The sequence below is a fragment of the Anser cygnoides genome, chromosome 1, assembly GCF_040182565.1.
Source record: "Anser cygnoides isolate HZ-2024a breed goose chromosome 1, Taihu_goose_T2T_genome, whole genome shotgun sequence".
NCBI lineage: Eukaryota > Metazoa > Chordata > Aves > Anseriformes > Anatidae > Anser > Anser cygnoides.
Window position 1 is genome coordinate 152,604,206 of NC_089873.1, and position 26,742 is coordinate 152,630,947.

A 26,742-nucleotide genomic window follows, 5' to 3' on the forward strand; every position below is an offset into this window, starting at 1 on the left:
TCAATTTGTTTAAGTCATGGATATATATATATCTATATGACTATCAAGATATGAAAGTATATTCTTAGCTATGTATTGATTGATATACATATTTAGTAATGATCACACACTATCTCTTACATCACTTTGATAATGAGTAATGTACATTATTTGCTTTCCTGTTAGCCTGAACATTAAGCTGGCATAGAGAAGACAGTTCTACTAAAGACAGTGCTGAATTGCAAGCAGAGTTAATGAAAAACAAAACAAAACAAAACAAAAAACAGTGTGGGGAAGGCCTAACTTTGTGTTCAATTCTAGACTTCCCTAAAGGAAGTACTGAGGGAACCTGTGCCCATTCTTCTGTTTGTCCATATGTCTACAGAGCTGAGCTAAGACAGGTCATAAGCAATTGACTTACGTCTCAGGAAGCAACATTTTTCCTGTTGTTACATCTGCATAGCATCCAGATGAATTAATCAGTTATTTTTCATCTGAAACCTCCCTGAATTTTAGTAGGTATTGTACTGACAGATATTAACAGCCTAATACTCTACTGTTAAGACCAACTTCCTAGAAAGTTATCAATTTAACATTTTCTCAAGACAAAGCAATGAGGTTAGATTAAATAAAAACAGGTATTCTTGTAATAATGTAAGAAGCATAAATAAATAAATAGAAATTAACGTCTTAAACATTTAAAATCTAACATCTAAAATATGCAAAATATTCTAAGTGCAAGAATTATATGTTTATTGTGCCCTTAGGTCCATGACTAATTACGGATACTCTGAATATCGGAGAGAGGTAAGTAAAATTATAATTATAAAATAAATAAATAAACAAAATGCATTGATCATATCTCTCTTGTTTTCTTGTTATTTGGATTAAGTCAGACATGACATTTAAAAGATCAGACTAATACGATGTTAGATAAAACATTTTGGAATAAGATTACTGCTAAGATAATGAATGCTTTCAATATGGCTGAAACCGTCAGTAGAGATGTAGATGCAGTCAAAAAAAAGACAAGTCACTGTCCCCTTGTGTTGTACGATTACTAAGAACAAAATGCACCAGGTAACGCCTCCTACATCAAGTTGCCAGCTTGCTGAACAGAGAAGAACAAAGACATCAGATTCAAAACAAGCTGCCTTCAAAGAATCTATTTGTTGGTAAATTTCTTGCCTTTTGCTCTTGTTATGTGTCAGTATCACTTTGATATAAACATCAGAGCATAGCCTCAAGGCCATGTTCTTCCCCCTTGGACTGAATCTCGGGGGGGGGGGGGGGGGGGGGGTTGCCAGCCTGTAACCTAATGCACTACAGTAACCTTCCTTCTACGTGGAAAGCTACTACTATGGAAAGTAGGTAGGTGAAACTTGAAATGTGCTATAGCACAAGGGTGACAGGTGTCCTATGGAGACTACTGTGCCAAATAAGACTTAATGCTCCTGAAAGAAAATGACAATGTCAGTGGGAGTTCAGGAATCATTTTGTGACAGGATCAAACACCAATGGTATGTCTCTAAACCATGTATCTCTCTCTAAACTAATGTAATCCTTGAAAAGAATAAGAACTATTAATTAGTTGATAGCATAGAAAATGATCTGTTTTCCATGTCTTGAAAGTGTTTGGTGACTGCAAAATATTACATATATTTTTCTATTGTTTTTCTTGTGGATAGAAATTTTGATGCTGAGGGTAAGAAAGCTGCAAATAAGTGAATATTTATAAGTAAAACTTCTTTATTTATTTTCAAAATTATTATGTTTTTATGTTTCTCACACCTTAAGATACTTTTCAATATTCTGAAAAAACATTGAATCATAGAATCATAGAAACAATCATAGAATCATAGAAACATAGAATGGTTTGGGTTGGAAGAGACATTACAGAACATCTAATTCCAACCCCCATGCCATAGGCAGGGATAACGTCCACTAGACCAGGTCGTTCCAAGCCCCATCCAACTTGGCCTTCAACGCTTCCAGGTACAGGGCATCCATAGCTTCTTTGGGCAACCTGTCCCAGTACCTCACCACCCTCTGAGTGAAGAATTTCTTCCTTATATCTAATCCAAATCTACCTTTTTTAATTTAATGCCGTTCCCCCTTGTCCTATCACTACACTCTCTGACAAAGACTCCCTCCACATCTTTCCTGTAGGCCTCCTTTAGATATTGGAAAGTTGTTATAAGGTTTCCCTGGAGCCTTCTGTTCTCCAGGTTGAACAACTCCAAATGTGTCAGCCTGTCTTCATAGGAGAGGTGCTCCAGCCCCTGATCACCTTTGTGGCTCTCCTCTGGACTCATTTTAATACTTCTGTGTCCTTTTGCTAGCAGGCTGTTCTTTGATGGATTTTTTCCTTTAAATTTTAGATGACTAAAGACATATATGTAGATTTTGTAGAAGTGATTTAAATTTTGTCAGTGTTTTTCACATGCTTCAATTTGAATCAATGATAAGGTCATTTGTCTCTCTCTCTCTCTTTTTTTTTTTTTTTAATTTCCTTTCCTTTTTTATTTACATTTTTTTTTATGTTAAAGAACCTATGCATCTGATTTCTTACATTTTGAAGACTCACAAAATACAAAATATATTTTCTTCTGCTTAAAAATATATCAGATCATTGGTATTGATCATATATCTATGCACTTACAATTTAATTAATTGATTCACCGTTGATATTTCAGGTACTAAGTAGATTGAATTCTCAGAGCTAAAGCACAGAAAAATGGGAAGATGTATTTAACTTTCTTCAGTTCAATCTGTTATTTTGATCTTTTAGTCCAGTGGTTGAGATAACTAAAGGGGAGGCAGAAAATGGTAATACGGATGAAAAACATGGGAGCAAATGGTGAGTTTGGGAGATAGAAAGATTTAAAAAGTAGAGTGCTGAAAGTGGGTATTAAGGTGGACCTCTTGCCCTATCTGGTTGTCAGTAGATACTCAGTGGCTTTTAACTTTGTTGGCTGCTGAGAGATGGAGTGGAGAAGTATGAAGGTAAGCAGTATGGAACTGAGTTTTTATTATTATTATTATTATTATTATTATTATCACCTTTTACCAGGTTAAACGTTATATCTAAACTTCCAAAAATTGCATTTAAAAATATTGTGTTCCATACTTTATGACGGTCTCTGCAGTGGAGATTTTGTCATTTCTGATTGTAATACATAGTTTTAGAACAGATCTGCTAGGGAATTCTCAATATCCAAGTTAGCACCTTGCCTTCCTCTGCAATGCATAGGAAGATGTTCACACCTGAAAAGAAGATACAGAAAAACAGTGTTAGTGAAAAGTTTTTCTCTGATGCAGGTGGATAGATTTTTATCCTTGTTGCAGCAGTAGCAGCAGTTCAGTAGAACAAAGCACAATTTCAGGAGTTATGAGAGATAACTTCTGATGACTTCTACTGGAATGAATATTGTAAATGACTGTAAAAGTCCAGTACAATGAGTAAGCTACTACACAAAGTAGACAAAGAAGAAAGATGTACTAAACAGACTTAAAATTTTTCTTTGGGTGGCACATGTGTACTCACTTAGATTCACAGATCTAAATGTGATATTGGACATTTATTTAATAAATTCATTTATAATGTGTGTGTCTAGAGTTAAACAGTATTGATACTTCCTTTGAAAATTTCACTACAATATAGGCTGCTGCTGCTTCTTTCAATGTTTTTAAATTTAGGTTTTAAACTATTATAAGTGTGCTGGCTTTAGACTCTTCTTCTGCTTGAAGAAATATATCTTTTTCATAAGGCCATGATGTGTTCTGCAACAGTGAGTGGTCTTGAAGGTGTTCCATCTCAGAGGAAATAATTAAGTATATATTAACTAATTGTTGACTTTACAGAAGAGCAAACACTTGTATGAGAGAAAACCTGGATTACAAACTTTTGCCATACTCCTGCCATTTTGAAGCTATTTTGGTCCCAAGGGAATATCTTCCCATAAAGATTTCTGTGACAACTTATGCATGAGGCATGAGGGAACAAAAGAAAGTCACATTGTTTGTTTTATGGGAAGATGGTAAAGACTAGATGAATAGAAGCTGGAGAATATGAAACACTTTTGAACCTGTTCAGAGCATAACTCCTAAATACCAAAATGAATTTAGTCTATAAATGAAGGACCTCCACTTTTTAACCTCTTCAGAGCTAGACTGTAGTACAGGAAGACGAGTTTTGAGTGTGTAAAAGCTGAAGTTATATGCCAAGAGCAAAAGCTAAATAATCCCCTTTCAAGAACCTTCAAAGAACATTCAATGATCAAGGCATTTTCCTAACCTTTAGTATATTTAATACAACTTAATCTTCAATGTTTACATAAATTAAGAACATTTTCAAATATTTTCCCAATTTTGAACCAAAACCTTTTTTTACCTCCATTTCTCCTTCACAGTTAGGAAAGGTAATATAGGTCCATTTAGCTCAAGTTGGACTGCAAACTCATTATCCATTAACTCAGTACTTTTAACTGATGATTCACTTGATCTTTTCTTTTATTTTGTAAGTATATTTGTCACTTTCTGTACTGTCTTTGATTCCTGTATAACTAAAGCTCTATCTTTCATTTGGAGACTTCTTTGTAACTTTTTGAAGTTGAAGACACTTAAATACCAGCAATATGTGATTTTAAACGTTTTGCACATAATTATTACATTATATTATTTATTTATTTATTAATGCATTTGACCTTAGTTCTACGAGAAACAAAACCCTGTTGTGTTTGAGTGCCCGCAATCATGTAGGTAGTATTTGGAATGATTCCAAACCAACAGTTACAATAGTTTTCAACTTTGTCTTACAATTTTCATCTTCATTATGTGATTCAGGCACAACTGTTTTGGGAAGTGAATACAAAATTTTAATGTAGTTAGACTGACAGCAGAGCTTCATGAGGAAACGAATTTTTCCTTCTATACTGCAAATGTCAAAAAAAAAGAAAAAAAAAATCTTCCCAGACTTGCTGTGGGTATAAAGGACTGCAGAGTTTGGCACAGTTTCTAAGATTTTAGGAACTTCTGGCCTTCCCTTCTGAGACAGCAATTTGAGACAGACTCTTGAAAGCTTGAAAGGTTATTTTGCTAATACAAAACCCTTGCTGAGTTTGTAATGGATTTGTCTTCAGCTAAGATGAGCTAAGATGTGGCTGACCACAAATGAAATCCATTGGATCATTATGTAATTGGAAAATACAAAACAGAAATCAGGTCAGTATTCTGTACTTGAGACAAATTCCTATTTTGGCTTAATTAGGAAGCAAGCAAGCAAGCAACAACAACAAAAATAATAAAATAAATGACCTAACAGGACAGGTGAAGTTACTTTCGAAGCCAAAGAAAGCAATCCATAAACTACAAACTAAACTGGGAGGAGTGGCTGACACGCTGGAAGGCCGTGCTGCCATCCAGCACAACCTCGACTGGCTGGAGAATTGGTCAGGGAGAAATTTAATGAAATAAAACGAGGGCAAGTGTAGAGTCCTGCATCTGGGCAAGAACAACTCCAGACACCAGTATAAGTTGGGGATTGCCCTGCTGGAGAGCAGTGAAGGGGAGAGGGACCTGGGGGTCCTGGTGGACAACAGGGTGACCATGAGCCAGCACTGTGCCCTTGTGGCCAAGAAGGCCAATGGCATCCAGGGGTGTATTAGGAGGAGTGTGTTTAGTAGGTCGAGAGAGGTTCTCCTCCCCCTTTACTCTGCCCTGGTGAGACCACATCTGGAATATTGCATCCAGTTCTGGGCCCCTCAGATCAAGAAGGACAGGGAACTGCTTGAGAGAGTCCAGTGCAGAGCCGTGAGGGAGAGGAGCATCTCCCTTGTGAGGAAAGGCTGAGGGAGCTGGGTCTCTTTAGCTTGGAGAAGAAGAGACTGAGGGGTGACCTTATTAATGTTTATAAATATGTAAAGGGTGAGTGTCAGGAGGACGGAGCCAGGCTCTTCTCAGTGACATCTAATGACAGAACAAGAGGTAATGGGTACAAGTTGGAACATAGGAGTTTCCGCTTAAATATTAGATGAAACTTTTTCACAGAGAGGGTGACAGAATACTGGCACAGGCTGCCCAGGGGGATTGTGGAGTCTTCTTCTCTGGAGACATTCAAAACCCACCTGGACATGTTCCTGTGTGACGTGATTTAGGTACTCCTGCTCTGGCAGGGGGATTGGACTAGATGATCTTTCAAGGTCCTTTCCAATCCTTAACATTCTTTCATTCTGTGATTCTGTGTGATTCTTTGCATTCCACATTGGCATTAGAGAGAGAAATTCTGTTCTCACAACCATAAATGAGGATAGCATTTGGCCTCCCACCTCATCTGTCACACTGACATGTAAATAGTAGCACTTTATGCCAAGCAGACCTGGAATGAATTTTCCTACAGGCAGAGTATATAAAATAAACAGCAAAGACAAATCTGTACAAAGAACTAAGGAACTTCATGATCAGAAAAGGTGAACTACAGTCACTTGAGCAGCCATGATTTTAGAGACAATAAATTTCAGTGCTATTTGACATCAGCAATAGAAGAAGATGAGGTAAGGCAGGGAGAGGCAAGACAAGGAAAAGCAAGGAAGGGCAAGGCAGGGGAGGCAAGGCAAGGAGAGGAAAAGAGAGGTGACATGAAGCAAGGCAAGAAAAAACAGAACCAAAGAAGACAATTAAAATCATTTAAAAATGTATGAATACCAAGATATAAAATATTCCATTATACAAATACATTATAATTATAAGGCTATAAAGTGGGGTTTCTCATCTGTCTTTATATGCAGGTCTCTTTTTTTTTTTTTTTCAAATTCTCTCTTTTGTAGTTTATTAAAATTCTGTCTTTACTATGATTGTCACCTATGAGAGTTATTTAATCAAAGCTTTATTTGCACGCTTGTACTAAGTTGCAAAGTTTATTCAATAATGAAACCAGTTACTCTTGCCTTTCAACTGCGTTCATTTATTTTCCTTCTGAATGAAAGAAAAATAATGTGAAAAGTTATTACAAAATAAAACTTTTCAGTCTGCCATTTCAATTGTATCTTTCTGATAAATGTCACCATTAGATAAGAGATAAAACAAGCTACTTTGTTCTTTTATTATTATTATTTCCAAGCTTGTCCTCATCATACCTATACTTCATTTTTTGTATTATTTCTACTGATCTTTGGTGGGTCACACATTTTTGCTTGGCTCAACTTGTACAACTGGGAATAATTTGCTGCAAATCAATGTCCTGTGAAGCAATAGTGTTCTTGATTCTCTGCAGCTTTCAAGGTCAGCAACAGATGTGGCCCAAAGCTCTGCTCATTGAATTTTGACCTTCACTGAGAGATTCTCTAATGACTTGGGAGGGACATCATAATTAGATGAAATTCTTGCCTATCTTTATTAAAGGGCACCAGATTAAACTCTTTGCATGTTTGATGAGAAGTGAAGTGATTGTTTTCCCCACTTCAAATGCTTCTTCATGCCTTTTCATTTATGTTTTATCACTTGCATTCTGAATTCTGATGCTTCTGAGAGGCTCTAAGAAAAATGAAAAAAAAAGAATCCTTTCTTACAAAACCTTGGCTTCTTTTGATGAAAATTCTTTCAAAGATATTCTTATTTCGCTTTTGTATGTTTTGTGCACCCATCTGAAAAAAGTGACAGTTTACTCGAGGAAAGTAAATAAAAAGAAGCTGAAAGCATTTTAGATAAATGCATTTCGATAAACTCCAATCACAAGTCATTTCAAGGTCTCAATACAATACAGCATATATTGTAATTAAAGATAAAGTCAAATAGATTTATTATTATTATTATTATTATTATTATTATTATTATTATTATTATTATTTATTTTCATTTAAAATTATTTTGGAAATGTATGGGGTTACAGATGAGCTTTTTAAGAAGAGAAGATAAAATATTTATTCTGTTGCAGCTGAAATGACAAACATCCTAATGCTAATTTTATTTTAGTAAAAGATTTACAAAAGCAATTTAGCTCCAGAACACATTGCTGCAGGTACTCAACAGACAGATGTCTGACACAGCATATTATCAGTAGAGCAAGAGGTGAGATGTTTAAGAAGCAGATAAAAACTGGTGGCCTTATGAAATTAGAGAAAAGAGCACAATTGTTTTAGGATAGAAATTTGGTGGAAACTCCTAACCGTACGACACTTTATAGCAAAAATCAGTCTCTATCAATCACTTTCAATTTATGTGTCTCCTCTTTTGTACTCCCTGTATTATTTTCAACTTGTTTCTCAGTGTCTGATTAACGCATCTCTGGGGCAAATCTGGCAAGATTCCTTTTGGAATCTATTCACGATCAATCTCACATCATATACAGATTAGTGTGTTATTTTTTCCTCTATTTCTTGAAAGTGCTTGGATGTGTTACAAATTCCCAGACCCTTAGAAGCAGAGATATTTCTAATTTATCCTTCTGTTTGCTGTGTTATTAAAAACAAGAATAATCTTAAAATTAATAGAAGTTGGCATCAAGATGGTTATCTATAAAATAAACAATGTAAAAAAAAAACATTCCAACACTTACATTATTTCATTGTTTTTACAATTATTCTTTTTCTGTAAACTCCTATTGTAGGAGACCAAATTCCAAGAGACTGCAGTTTTACTGTTCTGTCCTGCAGATAACCTAGATTACAGTCTGTCATAGTTCCTTGCTCTCGTGTCCTAACTACTGATTGAGCACATAATTATAAATAAAAAAACAAACAAACAAACAAATAAATAAATAAGTCAGCGTGTCCAAAGAACACTGCAAAAGCTGTTTCCAGGTCCCTGGGGGACTATGCTTGAGTGTTATGTTGTGGTGGTTTTACTTTGCTGGGCAGCTGAACTCCACCAGAACTGCTCTCTCACTCCCCCTCCTCAGAAGAGGAGAAGAAGAAAAGGAAAGAAACATCTCACGGGTTGAGATAAGGATAATTTAATTAAAGGAAAAAGTAATTATTAAGGAAAAAATATTATTAATTAAAATATTTAAATAATGGGAAAATAAAGGAAAGGGGAAAGGGGAGAAACAAACGAACAAACAAAAAAAAAATAAAAAACAAAAGCTGTGTGGAAGTGCAGAGGAAAGGAATTACTCTCTACTTCCCACAAACGAGCAATGCTTGACCATGTCCTTGAAACACGGCCTCAACACATGTAGCCATTGTCTGGGAGGACAGACATTTTCACAATAAGAACCCATCCTTCCCCTCTTCTTCCTTTTTCCACCTTTTATTGCTGAGTGTGACATCATATGGTATGGAATATCCCTTTGGTTAGTTTAGGTCAGCTGCCCTGGTGATGTTCCTTCCTCACTTTTTGCCTACCCCCAGCCTGCTGGCTCTGGGAGGGTTAGAGAGAGGGTCCTGATGCTGTGCCAGTATTGCTCATCAGTAGACACAACACTGGTGTGATACCAATGCTGTTCTAGCTACAAGTGCAGAGCACAGCACTGTATGGGCTGCTGCAGGGAAAGTTAACATCCCAGCCAGCCCCAGTACATATGTGTATGCTGTTTCTTGTATTTTTTGTATATAGCTGGAATTGGCAAGTTTTAAGGGCTTGAATTTCTTTGTCTCTTGTGTCAGGTTTTACCACTGTTTGAACTAGTACTTCTCATTATACTCTGTCTTCTAGTCTTCATGGTTATTTTAACTCATTCATTCCACTACAGTGTGCTGACATTAACAGAGATGTTGTATTTTCCTGCCAGTTATTTCTTTCTATTACTTTTGGCAACATTTGATTTTCTTACTTCAGCCCTTGTCTAAGTTACCTCTCCCAGTTAACTTCAGTCTACATGTTCATTCCTCTTATTTCTGATTGTCTCATTAGCCACAGTCCTTTCTTTTGCCTTCAATATCAGACTACATAATTTAGGAATATGACTGCTGAGAATGTCCAAATTCACGTTTTGGAACTGAAGGTATTCTTTATATTAAGACCCATAAGGGCTTGAACAAATTTGTTCAAGCTCAAATTTGTATTAATTTGCTGTGTGTGTTATATTAAGATTACTGATCAATAAGAAACCAGCAAAAGGTTGTGAAGCATAATGCCTTTACTCTGCAATACTGAACCAAGGATGCCTGGAGAAAAATGATGAATGATTTCTATACCAAGCTTAAATAAAGAAATGAGGAACTCCTTCAGGTTTTCCATGGCTGCAGCTTTATCACTTTCACAAAGTCACCATAAACACATGCTCTGAATCTCTGATCTTTAATGGCTAAAATAAGAACGAGTACCACAAAAGTACAGTAAATATTCTTGACCTAGGATTTCATTTAATTTGGAAAATATTGTATACTAAGAGAAGTTTTGTGTCGTAGAACAGGATACAGGTATTTTGTAGTTGGCAATTTGAAAAGAATGACTATGGCAATACTGCAATAATTCTAAAATCCCTGCTTTCCAATAACATTAATGTAAATTTGCTACAACAAATTCTCTTTTAAACTCTATTAATGCTGTAAGTTTAAATTTTAATCTTGTGGTCAGACCTTACTTTATGATGCTGATTAATCTTCTAAAATTACGATAACCTCTATTTTTCATTATTTACTACTTGAACTTAGACTGTACCATTTTCCATTGGCAAAACTGAGTTACAGAGAAGATATTTTCATACATGCACTTGTAAACAGTGCCAATGAACACCAACAAACAATATCAATAAGCTGTTTAGTTAAATAATATCAGTATTATCCTTTCAAAAAAAAAAATCCCCAACAACTTAAAAGTATATGGTTTTATTAATTAAAATAAAAAATCTTTTTATTGGTAGTCCAAGTTGAGTATTGAAATAGTAAGAAAATGTACCTTTCTAAAAGTAATCTTTATTAATAAGTATCATCACTGTCTCTGTGTTTTCAAAATCTGGATTTTTTTTTTTTTGTACTATTTAAATTGTTGTATAGATATTTTCTTTGTTGTTGTTGTTGTTGTTGCTCTTACTCACTTAAAAAATTAGTATCTAGCTCCAAAACTCAATGTTATTATCACAAAGCCAAACATATTATAATGTTTCTAGGTTAGTTGAATATAAAAATTCTCAAGTACATGAGAAATATATCTTAGTTAGGATTTCTCTGCTAAGATTCATAGATTTTTAATTTATTTTTTTTATTATTTTACCCTTCAAAATGCTAAAAGAATTATATTTTTCTCTGTTTAGACTAAAGTTAATTATGTAATAACATTACGGATATTAATGTTTTAAATAGGTGGCATTGCATGATTTTATGATTCTATGATTGTAATTCCTATATCCTAATCTATAATTTATATTATATTTTGAAACTAAATAATGAAAGAGTTTTTGGGGAATAGCTTTAATATAACAGTTATCCGTCACTGTAAATTAATATTTTTCTCTATGAAATATTTGTAATCTTGTAATCTTGCATTATGCCTCAAAATATTTGCAATACACCTCTTTTATAAGTTATTATAAAAGAGACAACAAAAACTGCCAGAAGAAAGGCAGAAAACACTGAAACATCTTTCATTTTTCATCCTCTCTGGATATTAAAAAACAAAAAACAAACAAAACAAACTTTATTTAAATAAGATAGTTTTAAGGGTCATGAATTTTCAGTGCACTGATTTGTAACATTGTTAAACAACCACTAAAGGCAAAAATCTTGACAGCTTTTAGGTTTTAGATTTTGTAGAGCAGAATAAATTATTCAGTTGAATTGTTGTATATGAGAGTAGTGTGTTAACAATGATCTTATATATACATCTGTGTTGTCCTTTTTAGTGAAACAACCTAGCTATACCTGTGAAAGTATCTTTATTCATACAAGGTTCAAAACACAGAAAGTCTTTGAAGCAAATAGCTGAACAATCAATAAGAAGAAAATAAAATTACAAGAAATTTTATGAAGTTTCTAAAATTACTTAGGTAAATTAGGTAGTTATACTGTAAATGTCTGTAAGTTCAAAAACACAAGCATTAAAATTCACTTGCTTAAGCATCTCAGAAATAACACACTCAATAACTTTTCAATGTTCTCCTACCTTCACACTGTATAGCCTCTTTTTGTTGTCCTATCAGTGATGAGGAAGTTGACAATCACTACTGAAAGTAGAGCTGATGTCCCACATCCAGGTATGTAATGAATTATGTTGAGAGAGTAAATTCCAAACCCAGCAAACTTTTAGACAAAGACAGTATACATAAATATGTTTTATTTATTTCTTTAAAGCATTTTGAGGACTCTTAACTACCAGAAAGAGAATAATATTTTTCAGCATTAGTATAAGCAGACATTTGCTCATTCATTTTGATTGTCCTTTAGTTGTGATCCTTGTAAGTCTGTTTTCTATGGTTTTTTTTTGGGACACAGTCACATTTGTTCACAGTTTTATATAGGAAATACAAATGTAAATTAAATAATGATATAAAAGAACCCTAGTGAAACTGCACAATGCTGAAATTGAGCAATGGCATTTTGCAGTTTATGAACTATTCACTTATGTCACAAAACTGCTGAAACGTTTCCCAGTGTTTTTCTGCTTTGGATCAGGATTTTACATGATTCTAATCGAAGGAAGTTTAACAGGAAGCAGATAATTTTCTCTCTTTTCTTAGACAATATGAAGTGTACAGCCAAATGACTGACACACAGCCCAGCACTGCCCAGACTAGCTCTGAACCAGGCACCAGACTTTCCAGACAGCTGACACTGAGACCCAGCAAACACCACATAGCGCTCTATGGTGTTCTTAATCCTGATGAGTAAGTATTTTAATTATTATGAAAAGAAAATGAAATGGAAAAGTTGTCTAATATGTTTCATCTACCAGGAATATAAATTCTGAGAAATTAAAAAAAATAATAATAAAAAATCACTGCCTGGGGTTTAGTGCTTCTTCCAAATTTAAGTAGAATGTAAGGGATCTAGAGAGGACCTTGCTCTGTGTGCCTAATTAACACTCTAACAAGATTATCCACTTGCACAAATACTACCTCCAATTTGCTTTTCAGTCTACACAACCTCAGAAATCTTTTTTATCACTATTTTTAGAGTCTCAAAGCTCCCCTGAAGACAGTCGGTCATTTTTTTCCTCACTAGGGGACCTTTTGAGAGTTCAGCCCCAGTGTTAAGAGGCTATCAAAACTAAGAGATTATGTTTCTTTTTTAAACGTAATTTTGATTTTCCTTTTTTTTTTTTTTTTTTTTTTCCTTTTCTCTTAGGGGATATCCATTATCACCTCATAGGCAAACAGTTTATTGTGGCTTTCTACAGACCTTTTTCAGAATTTAGAATTAGAACAGAATTTAGGGCAGAGTCACCCATTTTTCAGTATCATTTGGATTCTCTTACAGCTGTACCTCGACACAGGATCTGAAGTATGATCTGTACTGCTCAGCAAATGTCTGATTCAATTCACAATGTGGTTTAGAATTGCACGCAGGTTTACAAAAGGCAAGATTTCATATGCTGTACATGGAAATATTCTGAACTATTCCAGCAAAATAGCCAGTAAGGAATATAGAAAACAATTTACACTAACAGTTTTATTGTTATTAGTATGTGGGTTTTGCTACTTTTGTTGTTATTAATTTATTATTTTGTTAGCATTAGTAGAGAAGCAGAAGTGATATACCTGATTTATAACTGAGTAGCAATTTTGTACAGGTGCCAAAAGGGTGGATGATTAAATATACTCTCTTTATTAGATAGATTTCCCAAAAGAATGTGCACAAATTTGAGTGTAGTACCTCATGTCCATGTATTTACAGTGTGTAGAGTGAATTTTACCACCTTAACCTGGTTAGCTATTAAACACAGTAAAATATGTGATATGTTGATCAATAGGATATGGCAAAATTTCCTGTATAAAGTGTTGTAGATGTAGTATACTGCCTGCCAAAGCATCATGTGTATAACTGGTTTATCAGCTTGCTGCTTTTTTTTTTTTTCCTGTCTCAAGGAAAGCTAAGCCTGCAGACAAGCAAAAGACAGATGTCTGAGCTGACTTTCACCCTATGAAATCTAACGGTGCAGGTTAATAACTTGGTCTATGTTTGTGAAAGAAAATTGAAGCCATTCTTTCACTTGTTTTCAATACAAACTGCAAAAGGGAAGGTATTATAAACAATGAACAATCCAGCCCCCCAATGCACTGCAATTCCAACTCGGAATTTCAATGTGACCTTAAATAAAGCCCACTATTCACTAGTTTTAGAAAACTGTAATGATGCTGGTAAGAAAACATCAAAGACAGTTAAGCCTGCTTTGGTAATAATGAAAGAGAAGTATTGATACAACTTTTCAAAAGCCACATTCTTCAACAGACCTGGCTAAAAACTGACAGCAGCTGCAATTTAATCTGTTTCTCCTTTAGTGAAACAATCCATACAGGATGGGAAGTGTCAAGTGGAAGGGGAGAGCTCTTGTTTTCTGAGAACTGCAAAGGTGGCTTAGGAAATACTTGCAATCCCTACACAGCACCAATCACTTTGTCTTATTGGAGGTGACACTCTTTCCCAGACACTAGAAAAGTTAATTTTTCTGCTTCCTAAAAAATATCTACCTTTACAGTTTGTCATTTTTTTTAAATGACTTCTCACTAAGTGAATCTGTCTAGCTGAATATAGAGGCCAAAATACATTTTAAGTAAAGTGTGTGTGTGTTTGCACATATAAAGGTCCAGCTAACCTAGCAAGCAAACAGTCAAAACACGACAAAAAACAAACCTCTATAAAGCACATTATATGTGAAGTGCTGTAAGTCTGACTTAAAATGATAAGATTTGCTTATGGTCAGGGTATTTTACCTTTCAAATGGCATGCTGAGCTTAAACTTACACAGCATGGTTTAACATCACTGTTCATTTTAATCTAAATCAAACTGTTACCATGGAAAACATTTTCCTCCTTCTTTATTGAATCTAGATGTAACTCCCTTAGTGTTTGACATGAATGTTTATTCAGCACTGGTCTAAAATATGTTAAGAGAAAGCTGGCACACAGCTATTTATGTTTCTATTAGTGCTAATGAGAACACTTTTTGTAAATTTCTATACATCCACATGAAATATCCTCCTGTACATGCCTTCTACAGAAAAGGAAAGAACCCCTAAAAACATAACAGAATTTTAGCTTACCCAGAGGGAATTGTAGTCTTTACAAAAGCCTTTTCTCCTTTTCTGCACTAAAAGGGAAAGGGGGGGGGGGGGGGGGGGGGAATGACACCAGGGGGTAGAAATAAAAACACACCACAGAAACTCAGCTGAACAGTGCTATAAATATATATATATATAATGCTTTGTTTTGATTAGATTTATAACTACAAATAGAAGTGTTCTTCTCTTGAGCTCCAGGTACTTTTTAATGTATCTTAAAAAACAAAATTTTGTTTGTTCTTTATTTATTGATTTTATAAGACAACAACCCTGCAGCAAAAGAAAGAAAATTATTGTACACATGTATTTGCCAACATGTTACTTTAACAGCATGCACACATCTCTGTGTAGTGTAAGCTCTTGTTCTATAGCTATGGATAGTTTGGTGCTTTTTCTTGTTATTTTTTCATCTAAACATGTTGTATCTTTAACCATGTCTTCCTAAATCTATGGCATTTTTTAAATTTATTTTTATGGCTTTTTTATTTTTATTTTTGAAAGAGATTTCCTGCTTTGTCTTAACATAAATTAGATTTTATTTAATTATTTATTTTACCATTTTAATGGCTAAAAGAGTATACCTTCATTGTTCCCTTTCCCTTTTGTATAACATCTCATGATAACTTGACTTCTCTTTGCACTCAGAAGTGTCTTGTTGCCCACAGGTTTGGAGGAAAATAGTTTGGGGCTACCCCTGTTTTGGCCAAATATTGGGGATCAGGGAGACTTCAGGTGTGACCCCTGTGGAGGAAGCCACAGAATGGCCTATGTCAGTCCCAACTGATTCCAGTCCTGTCTGACACTAGTGTGAGCAGCCCAGCAACTACCAAAACTGCAGCCTGAAAGGGAAGCCCCCAGTGCCCCAGCTCAGACATGTTTAAGGAAGTGTAGCGGTTTTGAGGGACTGGACCCAGATGAGGAAATAGAGCAGGAGAAACAGGAAGAAAAAGAGACATATGCCAAAGGAAGGGGTCATTGCAGACATGACTGGGGACATGGAAGGAGGTACTCCCAGACAGAAAAGGAGCAATGTCCATGGATGATCCACAATGAGGCAAGGTCACCCCTGAGGTCAAGGCACTCCATGGGTCACCCACGCCAGATTGGGGACTGAAGTTGAGCCTGGGGTACAGGAAGGAAAATTGCTTCCCTAATTTTTTTGTTTAACTGCTTTTCTTCTTTTCTCAATGCATGAATCCCTAATTAAATATTTATGTTAGTTAAAAGTAAATTAAATTACGTAAAATTCCATGAGTTGAGACTGTTTGGCCTGAAACAACCTGAACATTATGAACAACAGAGCAGAAATGTTGTGGTTATCATGGCTCTATCAGCTAGAACAGAGGAGCAAAAGTATCATGAAAAGGATATGCTTTACTCTGGATTCTTCACCTGTAGGCCTATTTTTCCATCACTGAAAATAAGACAGCAAAATGCCTTCCAGAATGGCTTTGCTGATTCTCAGGAGTGCTTCAGCCTCACTTGCCAAAGAGGCAGCCAGTGAATGCAAAGCTGTGCTCATTCAGACATTGCAGTCCTAACTTTTGACAACAACCCCTGATGTATTTCTGCTGTACTCAGCTATAAAAGTAATTTGTCTAGACAATTCTTGTTTTTGTTTTCTGTTGTTTGTTTGTTTGTTTTCTGTTCATTTAATAAATGAAGGGAAGGAAAGGGGGGAAGAAACTTTTTTTGTGTGTTTTAAGGTTCTTAAAAGAAGACTTATGTGCTGACACTGAGAAATCCTTGTGATCTTTGCAACTTTTTTCAGGCAATATTTTTCAAGTCTGGAGACTTCCCCTACCTCCTGCTCTATTTACAGTTCTTCATACAACTTTTAACTACTTAACTGTAACCATTCAACAACCTTCATAAGCATAAACCATTATAAAGAATTAAAAATCATTTCTATTTATACATTTTATTTATTCGCATATATTTTTTTAATTTAAAAATGCACTTAAAATATCCAAACACTAAATGTGTTGATTACTTTCTGCTCTGAAAAAAAAAATATATATATATATATAAATCTGTATAAATATTTAAGTGGATCTTCAGACCCTTACATCAGACCTTTGTTTGATTTCTGAGTATTCAAAGTATATTCAGAGTATTCTAAGTATTTAATTTATTATTATTATTATTATTATTATTATTATTATTATTATTATTAAAACTTTTTTTTAATGGACATCCCCAAACACAAAATTTAATTCAGCATAGTTTGTTATGAAGTATCATTCAATATACATATACTATGAAGAAAGAACATTGTAAGTCAAGGTTTCATTGAATATGAGAAATCACCAAGTGGTAGAAAAATCACACAAGCGTTGTCAGTGCTGAGCTTTCAGTCTTCCACTGTTAACTAAGTGGATAGCTGTTATCTAAATATTACAAGCTTACCAGGTCATAGTAAATGCAAGCACAATACAAAAATCATTATATTGATACCTATAATGATAATCCCATTGAGGACTACAAGCTTTACAGAAGTGATAGGCAGCAAAGTAGGGGAAAAGGTATTGGCCTTTACATTAACAAATTAACAGATTAAAAAGAGTTGCCTCTGAGAAACAGCCACAGATAGGTTGAGAGCTTGTGGGTAAAAGTTAAGAACCAAAACAATAAAGGACACCCTCTGGCTGAGGTCTACTACAGGTTGCCTGATCAAAGGGAACCTGTTGACAAGGTCTTCCTGCTACAAGAAGCTACAAGAAGCGTCACTCTTGCAGGCTCTCACCCTGATGGAGGATTTCAAAAACATGGATATCTGCTGAGAGAAGTACACAGTTGCCTTTAAGTAATCCAGGAAACCTGTGAAGTGTGTTGAGGATAACTTCCTGGTCTAGGTATTAAACAAACCAACCAGAGGAGATGTATTACTGGACCTGGTGCTTACAAATGCAGCTCACTAAAGATGTCAAGATCTGAGGCAGTCTGGGCTTCTGCAACTGTGGCCTGGTTGAGTTCATAATCTTGAGGAATATGGGCCTGTCAAAGAGCAAAGGCTGACCTTTCAAAGGCTGAATTTAAGATATATTTCTACATACTTATATGTTTTCTACATAAAGATATCAGTGAAAGGAATAGAGGCAAAGTCTTTCAGAAGTGGTACAAAGCAGATTATCACACTTAACCAAAACTTTCACCCAATATTATTAAGCTCCAATTCTTTCTTTCCTTTTTCTTTCTTTTTTTTTTTTTTCCTCAAATAAATCCAAAATACACATCAATTTCAAATGAACCAAAATTTCCCACATGTTAAAAGATGGCAAAACTCTATTCGGATTTTATATAATATATGTATAGGTCCTTCATATGCATGAGTTTATTGCATACTTTTCGAAAATCCTTCATGCCGTTATAAATTACTTGTTATTTCTAGTTTAAAAAAAAAAAAAAATAGACCAATCATAACAGAGTGTTGAATTCTTTAAATTAAAAGCTAATAGGTAGTGCAATAGCCTGGTCTGTTTTAGTTTGTTTGCTTTAGCTTGTTTTGTTTATTTGTTGTTTATTTGGTTTCGTTTCTTTTTGACAGTTTATAAAATATACTAAACAACTTTTATCAGAGTTGATCATATTCTTAGTTCCTCTTGGATGGTTTGCACAACATTTCTTGACTGTTTATGATCTGTGACAGCTACTTGTTCTTTTTCACTTGTTATTTTTTTGTCTCTTGTGGTCAACTAGAAACTGATGAGCAATTTACACAGGGGTAAGTGAAAAGCTAAACGGACGATTCAATCTCTAAACATTTTCCGACAAGTCCTTATAGTGGCCTTTCAGTACCTAAAGAGGGCCTACAGGAAATCTGGGGAGGGACTCCTTGTGAGGGAGTGTAGTAATAGGACAAGGAGTAATGTCTTTAAACTAAAAGAGGTTACATTTAGTTTAGATATAAGGAAGAAATTCTTCACTTAGGGAGTGGCGAGGCACTGAAACAAGTTGCCCTCAGAAGCTCTGGATGCCTTGTCCTTGGAAGTGTTCATGGCCAGGTTGGATGGGACTTTGAACAACCTGTTCTAGTGGGAGGTGTCCCTGCTGATGGGGTGGGGAGGGAACTAGATGATCTTTATGGTCCTTTCCAACCCAAACTATTTTATTATTCTATGAGTCTATGTTTTAATGTTCACACCCCTATGCCCTACAGCATACGTATATGCTTTTGATATAATACATAGAATCTAAAATCATAGAATCATTTAAGTTGGAAAAGACTTCTCAGATCATGTGGTCCATCCTTTAACCTGGCAAAGAGAATAATAATAATTAATTGTTTAATAGACATTTTTTTTCAAATGCCTTAATTTTTGACACTTTTTTAAGGAATAGTGATTTTAAAAAAAATCGCAGATGATAGACACACAAGTACTATATAAATACTATAAATAACAGAGGTTTTTTTTGTGTGTGTGTCTTATATCACATACAATAGGAATCAGCTTTCTCTAACAAATGGGAAGCCATAAAGTTATTGAGACCTCCAACATGAATATAACGTGTTACATACCTTTCTTTCATTTCTACGCAAGAATTACTTTGCATACGACAGAAGCTTATGATCAATTTGCTGTGTTTATGAGATTGCTCATTACTTCCTTCTTGGGTGTTTATTGTCTGAAACACACTCATTCACCAACAGAAATCAAAATCTGCTTATGTGTGTTAATAATAATAATAATAATAATAATAATAATAATAATAATAAAATGTGGATTTTGCTTATTGCCTGACTGGGAATTTATTTATTTATTTATTTATTTATTTATTTATTTATTTATTTATTTATTTATTTTCTGTAAGTGTTTGCTCTGCTCAAACTTGAATTTCTGTGCTCCCACACTTAGTCTGCTTCTCCAAGTAATAGTTACACTGGGGAAGGGATCGTGTCTGCTTTCTTTGACATTATCTAGAGGATAAAGCCAGATATTATGTACACTCCTTTATCCAAATAATGGAGACATTTGCAACTCTCCCAGTTAATTATGATAAATTAGATGCTGGCAGGGTAGCATGGGAAGGGATCTTTTATAGTATATAGGATTTTTTTAAAGGTAGTATGATCAGCCAGTTTAATTCCTGTTCGTGATTTTATTTTTAAGTAATATTTTTTATTTCTTAAAGCAGTCTATTTCTTTTACACCAGAAAATGATAAGCAAATGATTACTAAGATAAAAACAGTCAGTGAGATTTTTACATTTACTAGAAAAAATGGCAAAATGGAAAATGCTACCTGCAATCTAGCAGTTAAATTGTGTATAATTTTGCATGCATATCTGTTTTTTTTTTTTCCTTTTCTATTCTTTATGTGTTAATACAAGAGGTTGGTTTTGTCTCTATTGTTGCAATTATTGCAATATAACATCACTGTAAGAGTTAGCAACAGATTTCAAACATTTTCAGTAAGCTATTTTCCTAAGCTTTATATTATAAAAAAAAAAAAAGTAGCTGTAATATAAGTAAAATAAATATTCTAAGCTCATGAAATTAAGCAACACGATCCTAGAAATATGTTTTACTTTAAATGAAACTACTGTTAAACAATTTTAATTTCTAGTGCAGTAATAACTTTAATTTAGTATTCTTGAAAAACTTGCCAGGGGTCAAGAGTGTTCAGAGTTATAGATGTTCAACTCCTATAAAATCACTGTGTATGTGAACAGACACAGTCAAAGAAAGTTTATATAATAAATATTAATACAACAATGAAATAGGTCCACTTTATAATTTCCCAGTGTCTACATACATCATACAACACACATGCAATTTACACCAATTTATATCTTTCAGTTTTGATTCTTTCTTAATTATTGTTACACACATATTTAGAAGAAATATGAATTTCTGTAAAGAGATGAAAAAAGTGGTTTTTTTTTTTTGCTTATTTAATGTTTACTCTTTTTTTTTTTTTTTTTTTTTTAAGCTGACTTCAAGTTAAAGTTCATCTGTAACTATTTTGGATTTTGGACTGGGTCAAGAAATATACAGTAACTGTCTGAGGTCAGCCCCACCATTTTTTATTGATTCACATTGACAGAAAGTAATATATTTTGGACACTAGTAATGGTTGATGTTGTATCAAAAATATTTCTGTAACTAACGCTTATATGAGAAATTTAGATTATTAATTTTTACCATTTAACATGAGTAAGTGGTCATGACTGAGAATAAGTATCACAAGTCAAATACTTTGATACTAGTCAATTATAATGCTGCAGCTGAAAAAAGAGCACAAACATTTAAGGGATTGGAAAGCTCAAATATCTGTTAAAATGATATTACAAAACCAGTATTTTTACTAGCTAAAAACATCAGAAATCACAAACTAAATAAATAGAAATAAGTGAAAAGGGAAATCATGCAATTGATGAAACCGGAAAAGAAACTAGTTGGACATCATCATGATTCTTATTAACATGAGAACTACAGTCATGTTTGCTCAATGATTATACTTCCTCCATAAAAAAGATAACTAATATTAATAACATTAGCATTTCTACTAATTTTCTACTAAATATGGATGTATTTTATGCTGTAGAAAATGATGTTTATTAGTGTTTTTATTACAATTTTCTAAAATTCTTCAGCTTTACTAACACAACATAATCCTAAGTTACCTCATCTATATTGAATCTTTGTAGTTAGAAAACCTGAAAATGCCAATTCAACACTCTTTTGAGTTTCTGGCATCGACAACGTAACCAGAGCCAATTGGCACAGCTCATATTTTTGTACCTTTCTGTGCTTCAGGATAGTTTTTACGTCAACAGAAACAACATTCTTGTCCATTTTTCTTCATCTGTGTGTCAGAAACAGGTGAATATTATTTCTGTTTTCAAGAACTTTTTGTTGTTATTTGTTGTTTTGTTTGTTTTGTTCAGTTTTGACCCAAGAGCATTTCAAATGTTTGTTTTCTGTATCAGAATCAGAATAATTTTGTTCTATACTATGTCACTGTTAACCATTTTCCATTTGACATTTCATCTTGACATCTTCTTTTTAGTTTGTTAATTTCTGAGAATAGTAGCTAGAGTTAATATTTCATGGGTTTACTTTCTAAATTATTTTCCACAATTTTTCCATGACGTCCACTCAAATTCTGTCAGCCATAATTTTGAATTTTCATGATGAAACTTCAGCCTGGTAAAGATTGTCTGATATTAAAACATTTTTGAAATCATCAATTTGTCAGGCTTCAGAGCAGTTTCTAGTTTCTGTCAGCTGTCAGAACCTATAATAATTTATGTTCATTCACCTGAACATCTTGTTATGGACTTGGCAAGCATCTTACAGTTCTAAAAGCTGTTCCACTAAGCAGTAAGTTTAATGCAATCTACTAAATAAATATAATGCAATTTTCTACTATTTATTTCTGTTCCCCTCTTGCATATAATTAATGTTTTTACTACAAAACAAGCAACTGTACATCGTTTCACCACATTATTGACATCAAATTATTGACCACGTTATTAGCTTCAAAGACATCAAGACGAACTGAACTGAATGGAGAAGAAATATTTTTTGTCTCATTTTTTTAATTAGTTCATTTTCTTTTCTACCTTATAGGACTTTCTGTATTTTCCTTTTCTACTGTAGATCAGATGGACCTGTGGTGCCATTTTGCCTCAGTAACAAATTACACTGTTTTCATAATGACTCTTGCATTGCTTGTTTTACAAAGTACAGATGAATGTGATGGATGTCATCTTTTAAATTTCAACAAATATTTCAGACATATAGATGTATGACCCTAGATGTTATTCCCATTACAATAATCTTCAGAATAATTTACTTTAAGCAGTGAACAAGGTCTTTATTTTGAGTATCAAAGTATCATGCTGATCATAGATTCTAACCTCAAACATAAGACTCTTTCTTCAGACTTATTATTTATCACACTGTTTGTTGGTTGTAGTATTAACAAAGCAGAGTGGGATTCATATGCATAATTTGACAGCTAGATTTATGCATTTATGATATTAAAATCTCTGTTAGTATCTGTGTTAGTATCTCAGAAAAGGTTTGATCCAGTTGTCCACATATATTTCTAGAATTAACTCTGCAGTCTTGCTCTATCTACTTTATCGTGGACTTCATTTGTTACTCCTGAAGGGTGAAGGTTTCCTGTACAAATCACAAATATCACTATTTTCCCAAGACACCATCGGAAGCTGTGGCTATCTATTTAGGTGTATTGTTTAGAGGCCATATTTTCTGATATTGTCTCTTCTGTTAAGGTGAGTGGCTTCCCATTACATGTTACAAAATTATACTCAAGAATTTGGAACTTGGATTAACTATGGTTTGGTTGAACTAACTTTCCCCCCTAAAAAGTATAAAATGGAGCAGATCCTACTGGAAATTATGCCAAGGCACGTTGAAAATAAGGAGGTGACTGGAAACAGCCAACATGGCTTCATTAAGGGCAGATCATGCCTGACAAATTTGGTGGCCTTCTACAACAGGGTTACAGCATTGGTTGGTAGGGGAAGAGCAACTGGCATCATCTACCTAGAATAGTGCAAAGCATTTGACATGTTCTCCCATGATATCCTCATCTCTAAATTGGATTGACATGGATTTGACAGATGGACCACTCGATAGGTGAGGAACTGGTTGGATGGACACACTCAAAGAGTTGTAGTCAATGGCTCAATGTCCGAGTGGAGATCAGTAACAAGTGGTGTTCTTCAGGGGTCCGTATTGGGATCAGCGCTGTTTAACATCTTTGTCAGGAACATGGACAGCGGGATGGAGTGTGCCCTCAGAGAGTTTGCTGATGACACCAAGCTAAGTGGTGTGGTTGACATGCTGGAGGGAAGGGATGCCATCTAGAGGGAGAGGGAGAGGCTTGAGAGGTGGGTCTGTGTGAACCTCATGAGGTTCAACAAAGCCAAGTGCAAGGTCCTGCATCTGGGTTGGGGTAATCCCAAGCAGAAATGCAGGCTGGGTGGACAATGGATTGAAAGCAGCCCTGAGGAGAAGGACTTAGGGGTGTTTTTTGGTGAGAAGCTCAAAATCAACCTGCAACGTGCGGCAGCAGCCCAGAAAGCCAACCACATCCTGGGCTTCATCAAAAGATAATAGCTCCTTCTGATTGTATACTAACAACAATTTCTTCATAAGTATAGGAAGGAAATGTTATGAGAAGCTGAACTTGTAATTAACTTTTCTGTCATGTAGGCCAATATAGGTCTATAGGTCTTGGCATTGAGAGGCTATACACATATATATATATTTAATTTTTTTTTTCTAAAGCTGCAATCTGTATCCACATAATCTCTGTCATGAATGATTATTTTATTTAATAGGCAGTATTCCCGTATAATCTATGTGTATGTTGATCACCCTCTTTAATATTTTAATTATGAAAATACATCTTGAGCAGAATACAAGATGCTACAGAAAACTAGAATAATAAAACAATGAATAAATTTTTGTTTTTTGTACCATTGTTTACTGTACCATGAAAGCTTTTAGGCAACCTGATATTGGAAATTAATAAACATGTTTTGTTCTTGTTGTTTTTGTTGATTTTGATTTTGGTTTGGTTTGGTTTGGTTTGTTGGTGTTGCTTTGTTTAGTTCTTTGGTTTGCTTTGCTTTTTTGTTTGTTTATTTTTCTTTGTTTTGTTTTGTGTTGTTGTTATAATTCAAGGCTATTTTAGATTCAGTAAATTCTTTAAACAATACCTGAACATCTCTGAAAGGAAGAAGCAGAAGCAGAAGGAGAAGCAGAAGCAGAAGAAGAAGCAGCAGAGAAAGAAGAAGAAGCAGAAGCAGAAACAGCAGAAGAAGAAGCTACAGAGGAAGAAGAAGAAGAAGAAGAAGAAGAAGAAGAAGAAGAAGAAGAAGAAGAAGAAGAAGAAGAAGAAGAAGAAGAAGAAGAAGAAGAAGAAGAAGAAGAAGAAGAAGAAGAAGAAGAAGAAGAAGAAGAAGAAGAAGAAGAAGAAGAAGAAGAAGAAGAACAAGAAGAACAAGAAGAACAAGAAGAAGAACAAGAACAAGAAGAACAAGAACAAGAAGAACAAGAAGAACAAGAAGAACAAGAAGAACAAGAAGAACAAGAAGAACAAGAAGAACAAGAACAAGAACAAGAACAAGAACAAGAACAAGAACAAGAACAAGAACAAGAACGGCCAGACAACTGTCCTTTGGAAATAAGTGACAGTAAGTGTCTGCAGACTTACTGCAGAAAAGGTGGCAGAATAGAATCAGGAGGATGATGCAAGAACTGTATAAACGTTAGGGTTAGGTTACAGATCAGCAGGAGAACAAGCTAAAAACCTGCAGTACCATTGCATTGGCCTAAGCCTCAGTAATTGAACTAGTTGCAGACCCTTTCTTATGCTTCTCACTACTCACTTAAACTCACTTGATAGATTAATTTTGTTTGTCTTTGTCTTCAGAATACTGGATCTTGTTTTAGACCTCAGTATCAGTAAAAGTTATAAGATTTTTCTTCTTGCTTTTTTCACCTTTTCTTATACTTACTGATATTGTGAAATATAATGAACTCCAGCTGTATTTTTAATAACATCTGTGTTCTATGTTCAGTTCTAGAGCTCTTAATGAATTCATATTCTGAGGCTACAAGGATCAGAAAGAAAAAAGAAAACTCGTGATGGGGAAAACTCATGATGATATACCAATTCAGGTCTGCCAGTTAACAGTTCTGATTGTAAACGTTTTACTTTTATCAGAAACTATATGTCTTGTCTTAGTTAACAAACAAGAAAAAAACTGCTACAATAACACAATAGCAAACCTTTTGCTGTTTAACTGACAGCTACCACAAATTTCTGTTCTGTTACTGAAAAAAATAAAATAAAAAAAAATAAAGTGAATATAAAATCTCAGGACATGCTACCAATAATTTCTACAGAAATAAAATGAAGATATTAGATAAATGAAGAATGTATATGCAATTATATACTATTCTGACACCAAACTATTTGGAATTAAAAGTAATCTTTTTAGTTTTCTGAATGTTCTTACAGTGTATTTTTAGTAGCATAATGAAAGAAAATTGTATCAGCTCTCAATGAGTAGAATAGACTAGGCAGGCTCAAGTTTGCCTCCTATCACTCAAGCCTCAGAAAGAATTAGGGAACACATATAGATGTTGAAAGCATTTTCTTAAAATAAAGAATGTTCAGCTTCATGTGCAATGACCAGTGTCCTCCCCCCGCCCTCCCCCCCCCCCCCCAAAAAAAAAAAAAAAAGAAAAAAGAAAAGTTTGAGAGCAGATTAAACTATGGTTATGTGTCCTGTCCTAAGACGTCTCCAGTTCAAATCCAGTTTAAGAGAGGTGCTCCTCACCGATCTTTAAATCTTAGCTTTCTGTGTACATGCTATATGCCCTTTCTAGAAAACATGCTTCTAAAGCTAAGCAAACAAGGTCATTATTTCCAATGCCCTACATACTATAGACATGGACATACTGGAAAAATCCCCAAAAAATGGCCATCAACATGACCAAGGTTCAGGAGCACCTCTCTTAAAAGGAGTGTCTGAGAGAGTTGGGAATATTCAGCCTGGAGAAGAGGAGTCTCGGGGGATCTTATCAATGTGTACCTGAATAATTACCTGAATGTGGTTAA

The 26,742-nt window shown here is 34.4% G+C and overlaps 1 protein-coding gene across 1 annotated transcript; it reads left to right on the forward strand.

Annotated features, from left to right (window-relative positions):
• Positions 1 to 750: 750 nt before the first annotated feature.
• Positions 751 to 26,342, forward strand: LOC125180978 (rho GTPase-activating protein gacV-like). The gene is made up of 3 exons (XM_066990388.1): positions 751 to 786; positions 24,850 to 25,309; positions 25,697 to 26,342. Exons 1-3 carry the CDS (start codon positions 751 to 753, stop codon positions 25,762 to 25,764), a joined length of 564 nt encoding a protein of 187 aa, XP_066846489.1. The 3' UTR covers positions 25,765 to 26,342.
• The last annotated feature ends 400 nt before the right edge of the window (positions 26,343 to 26,742 follow it).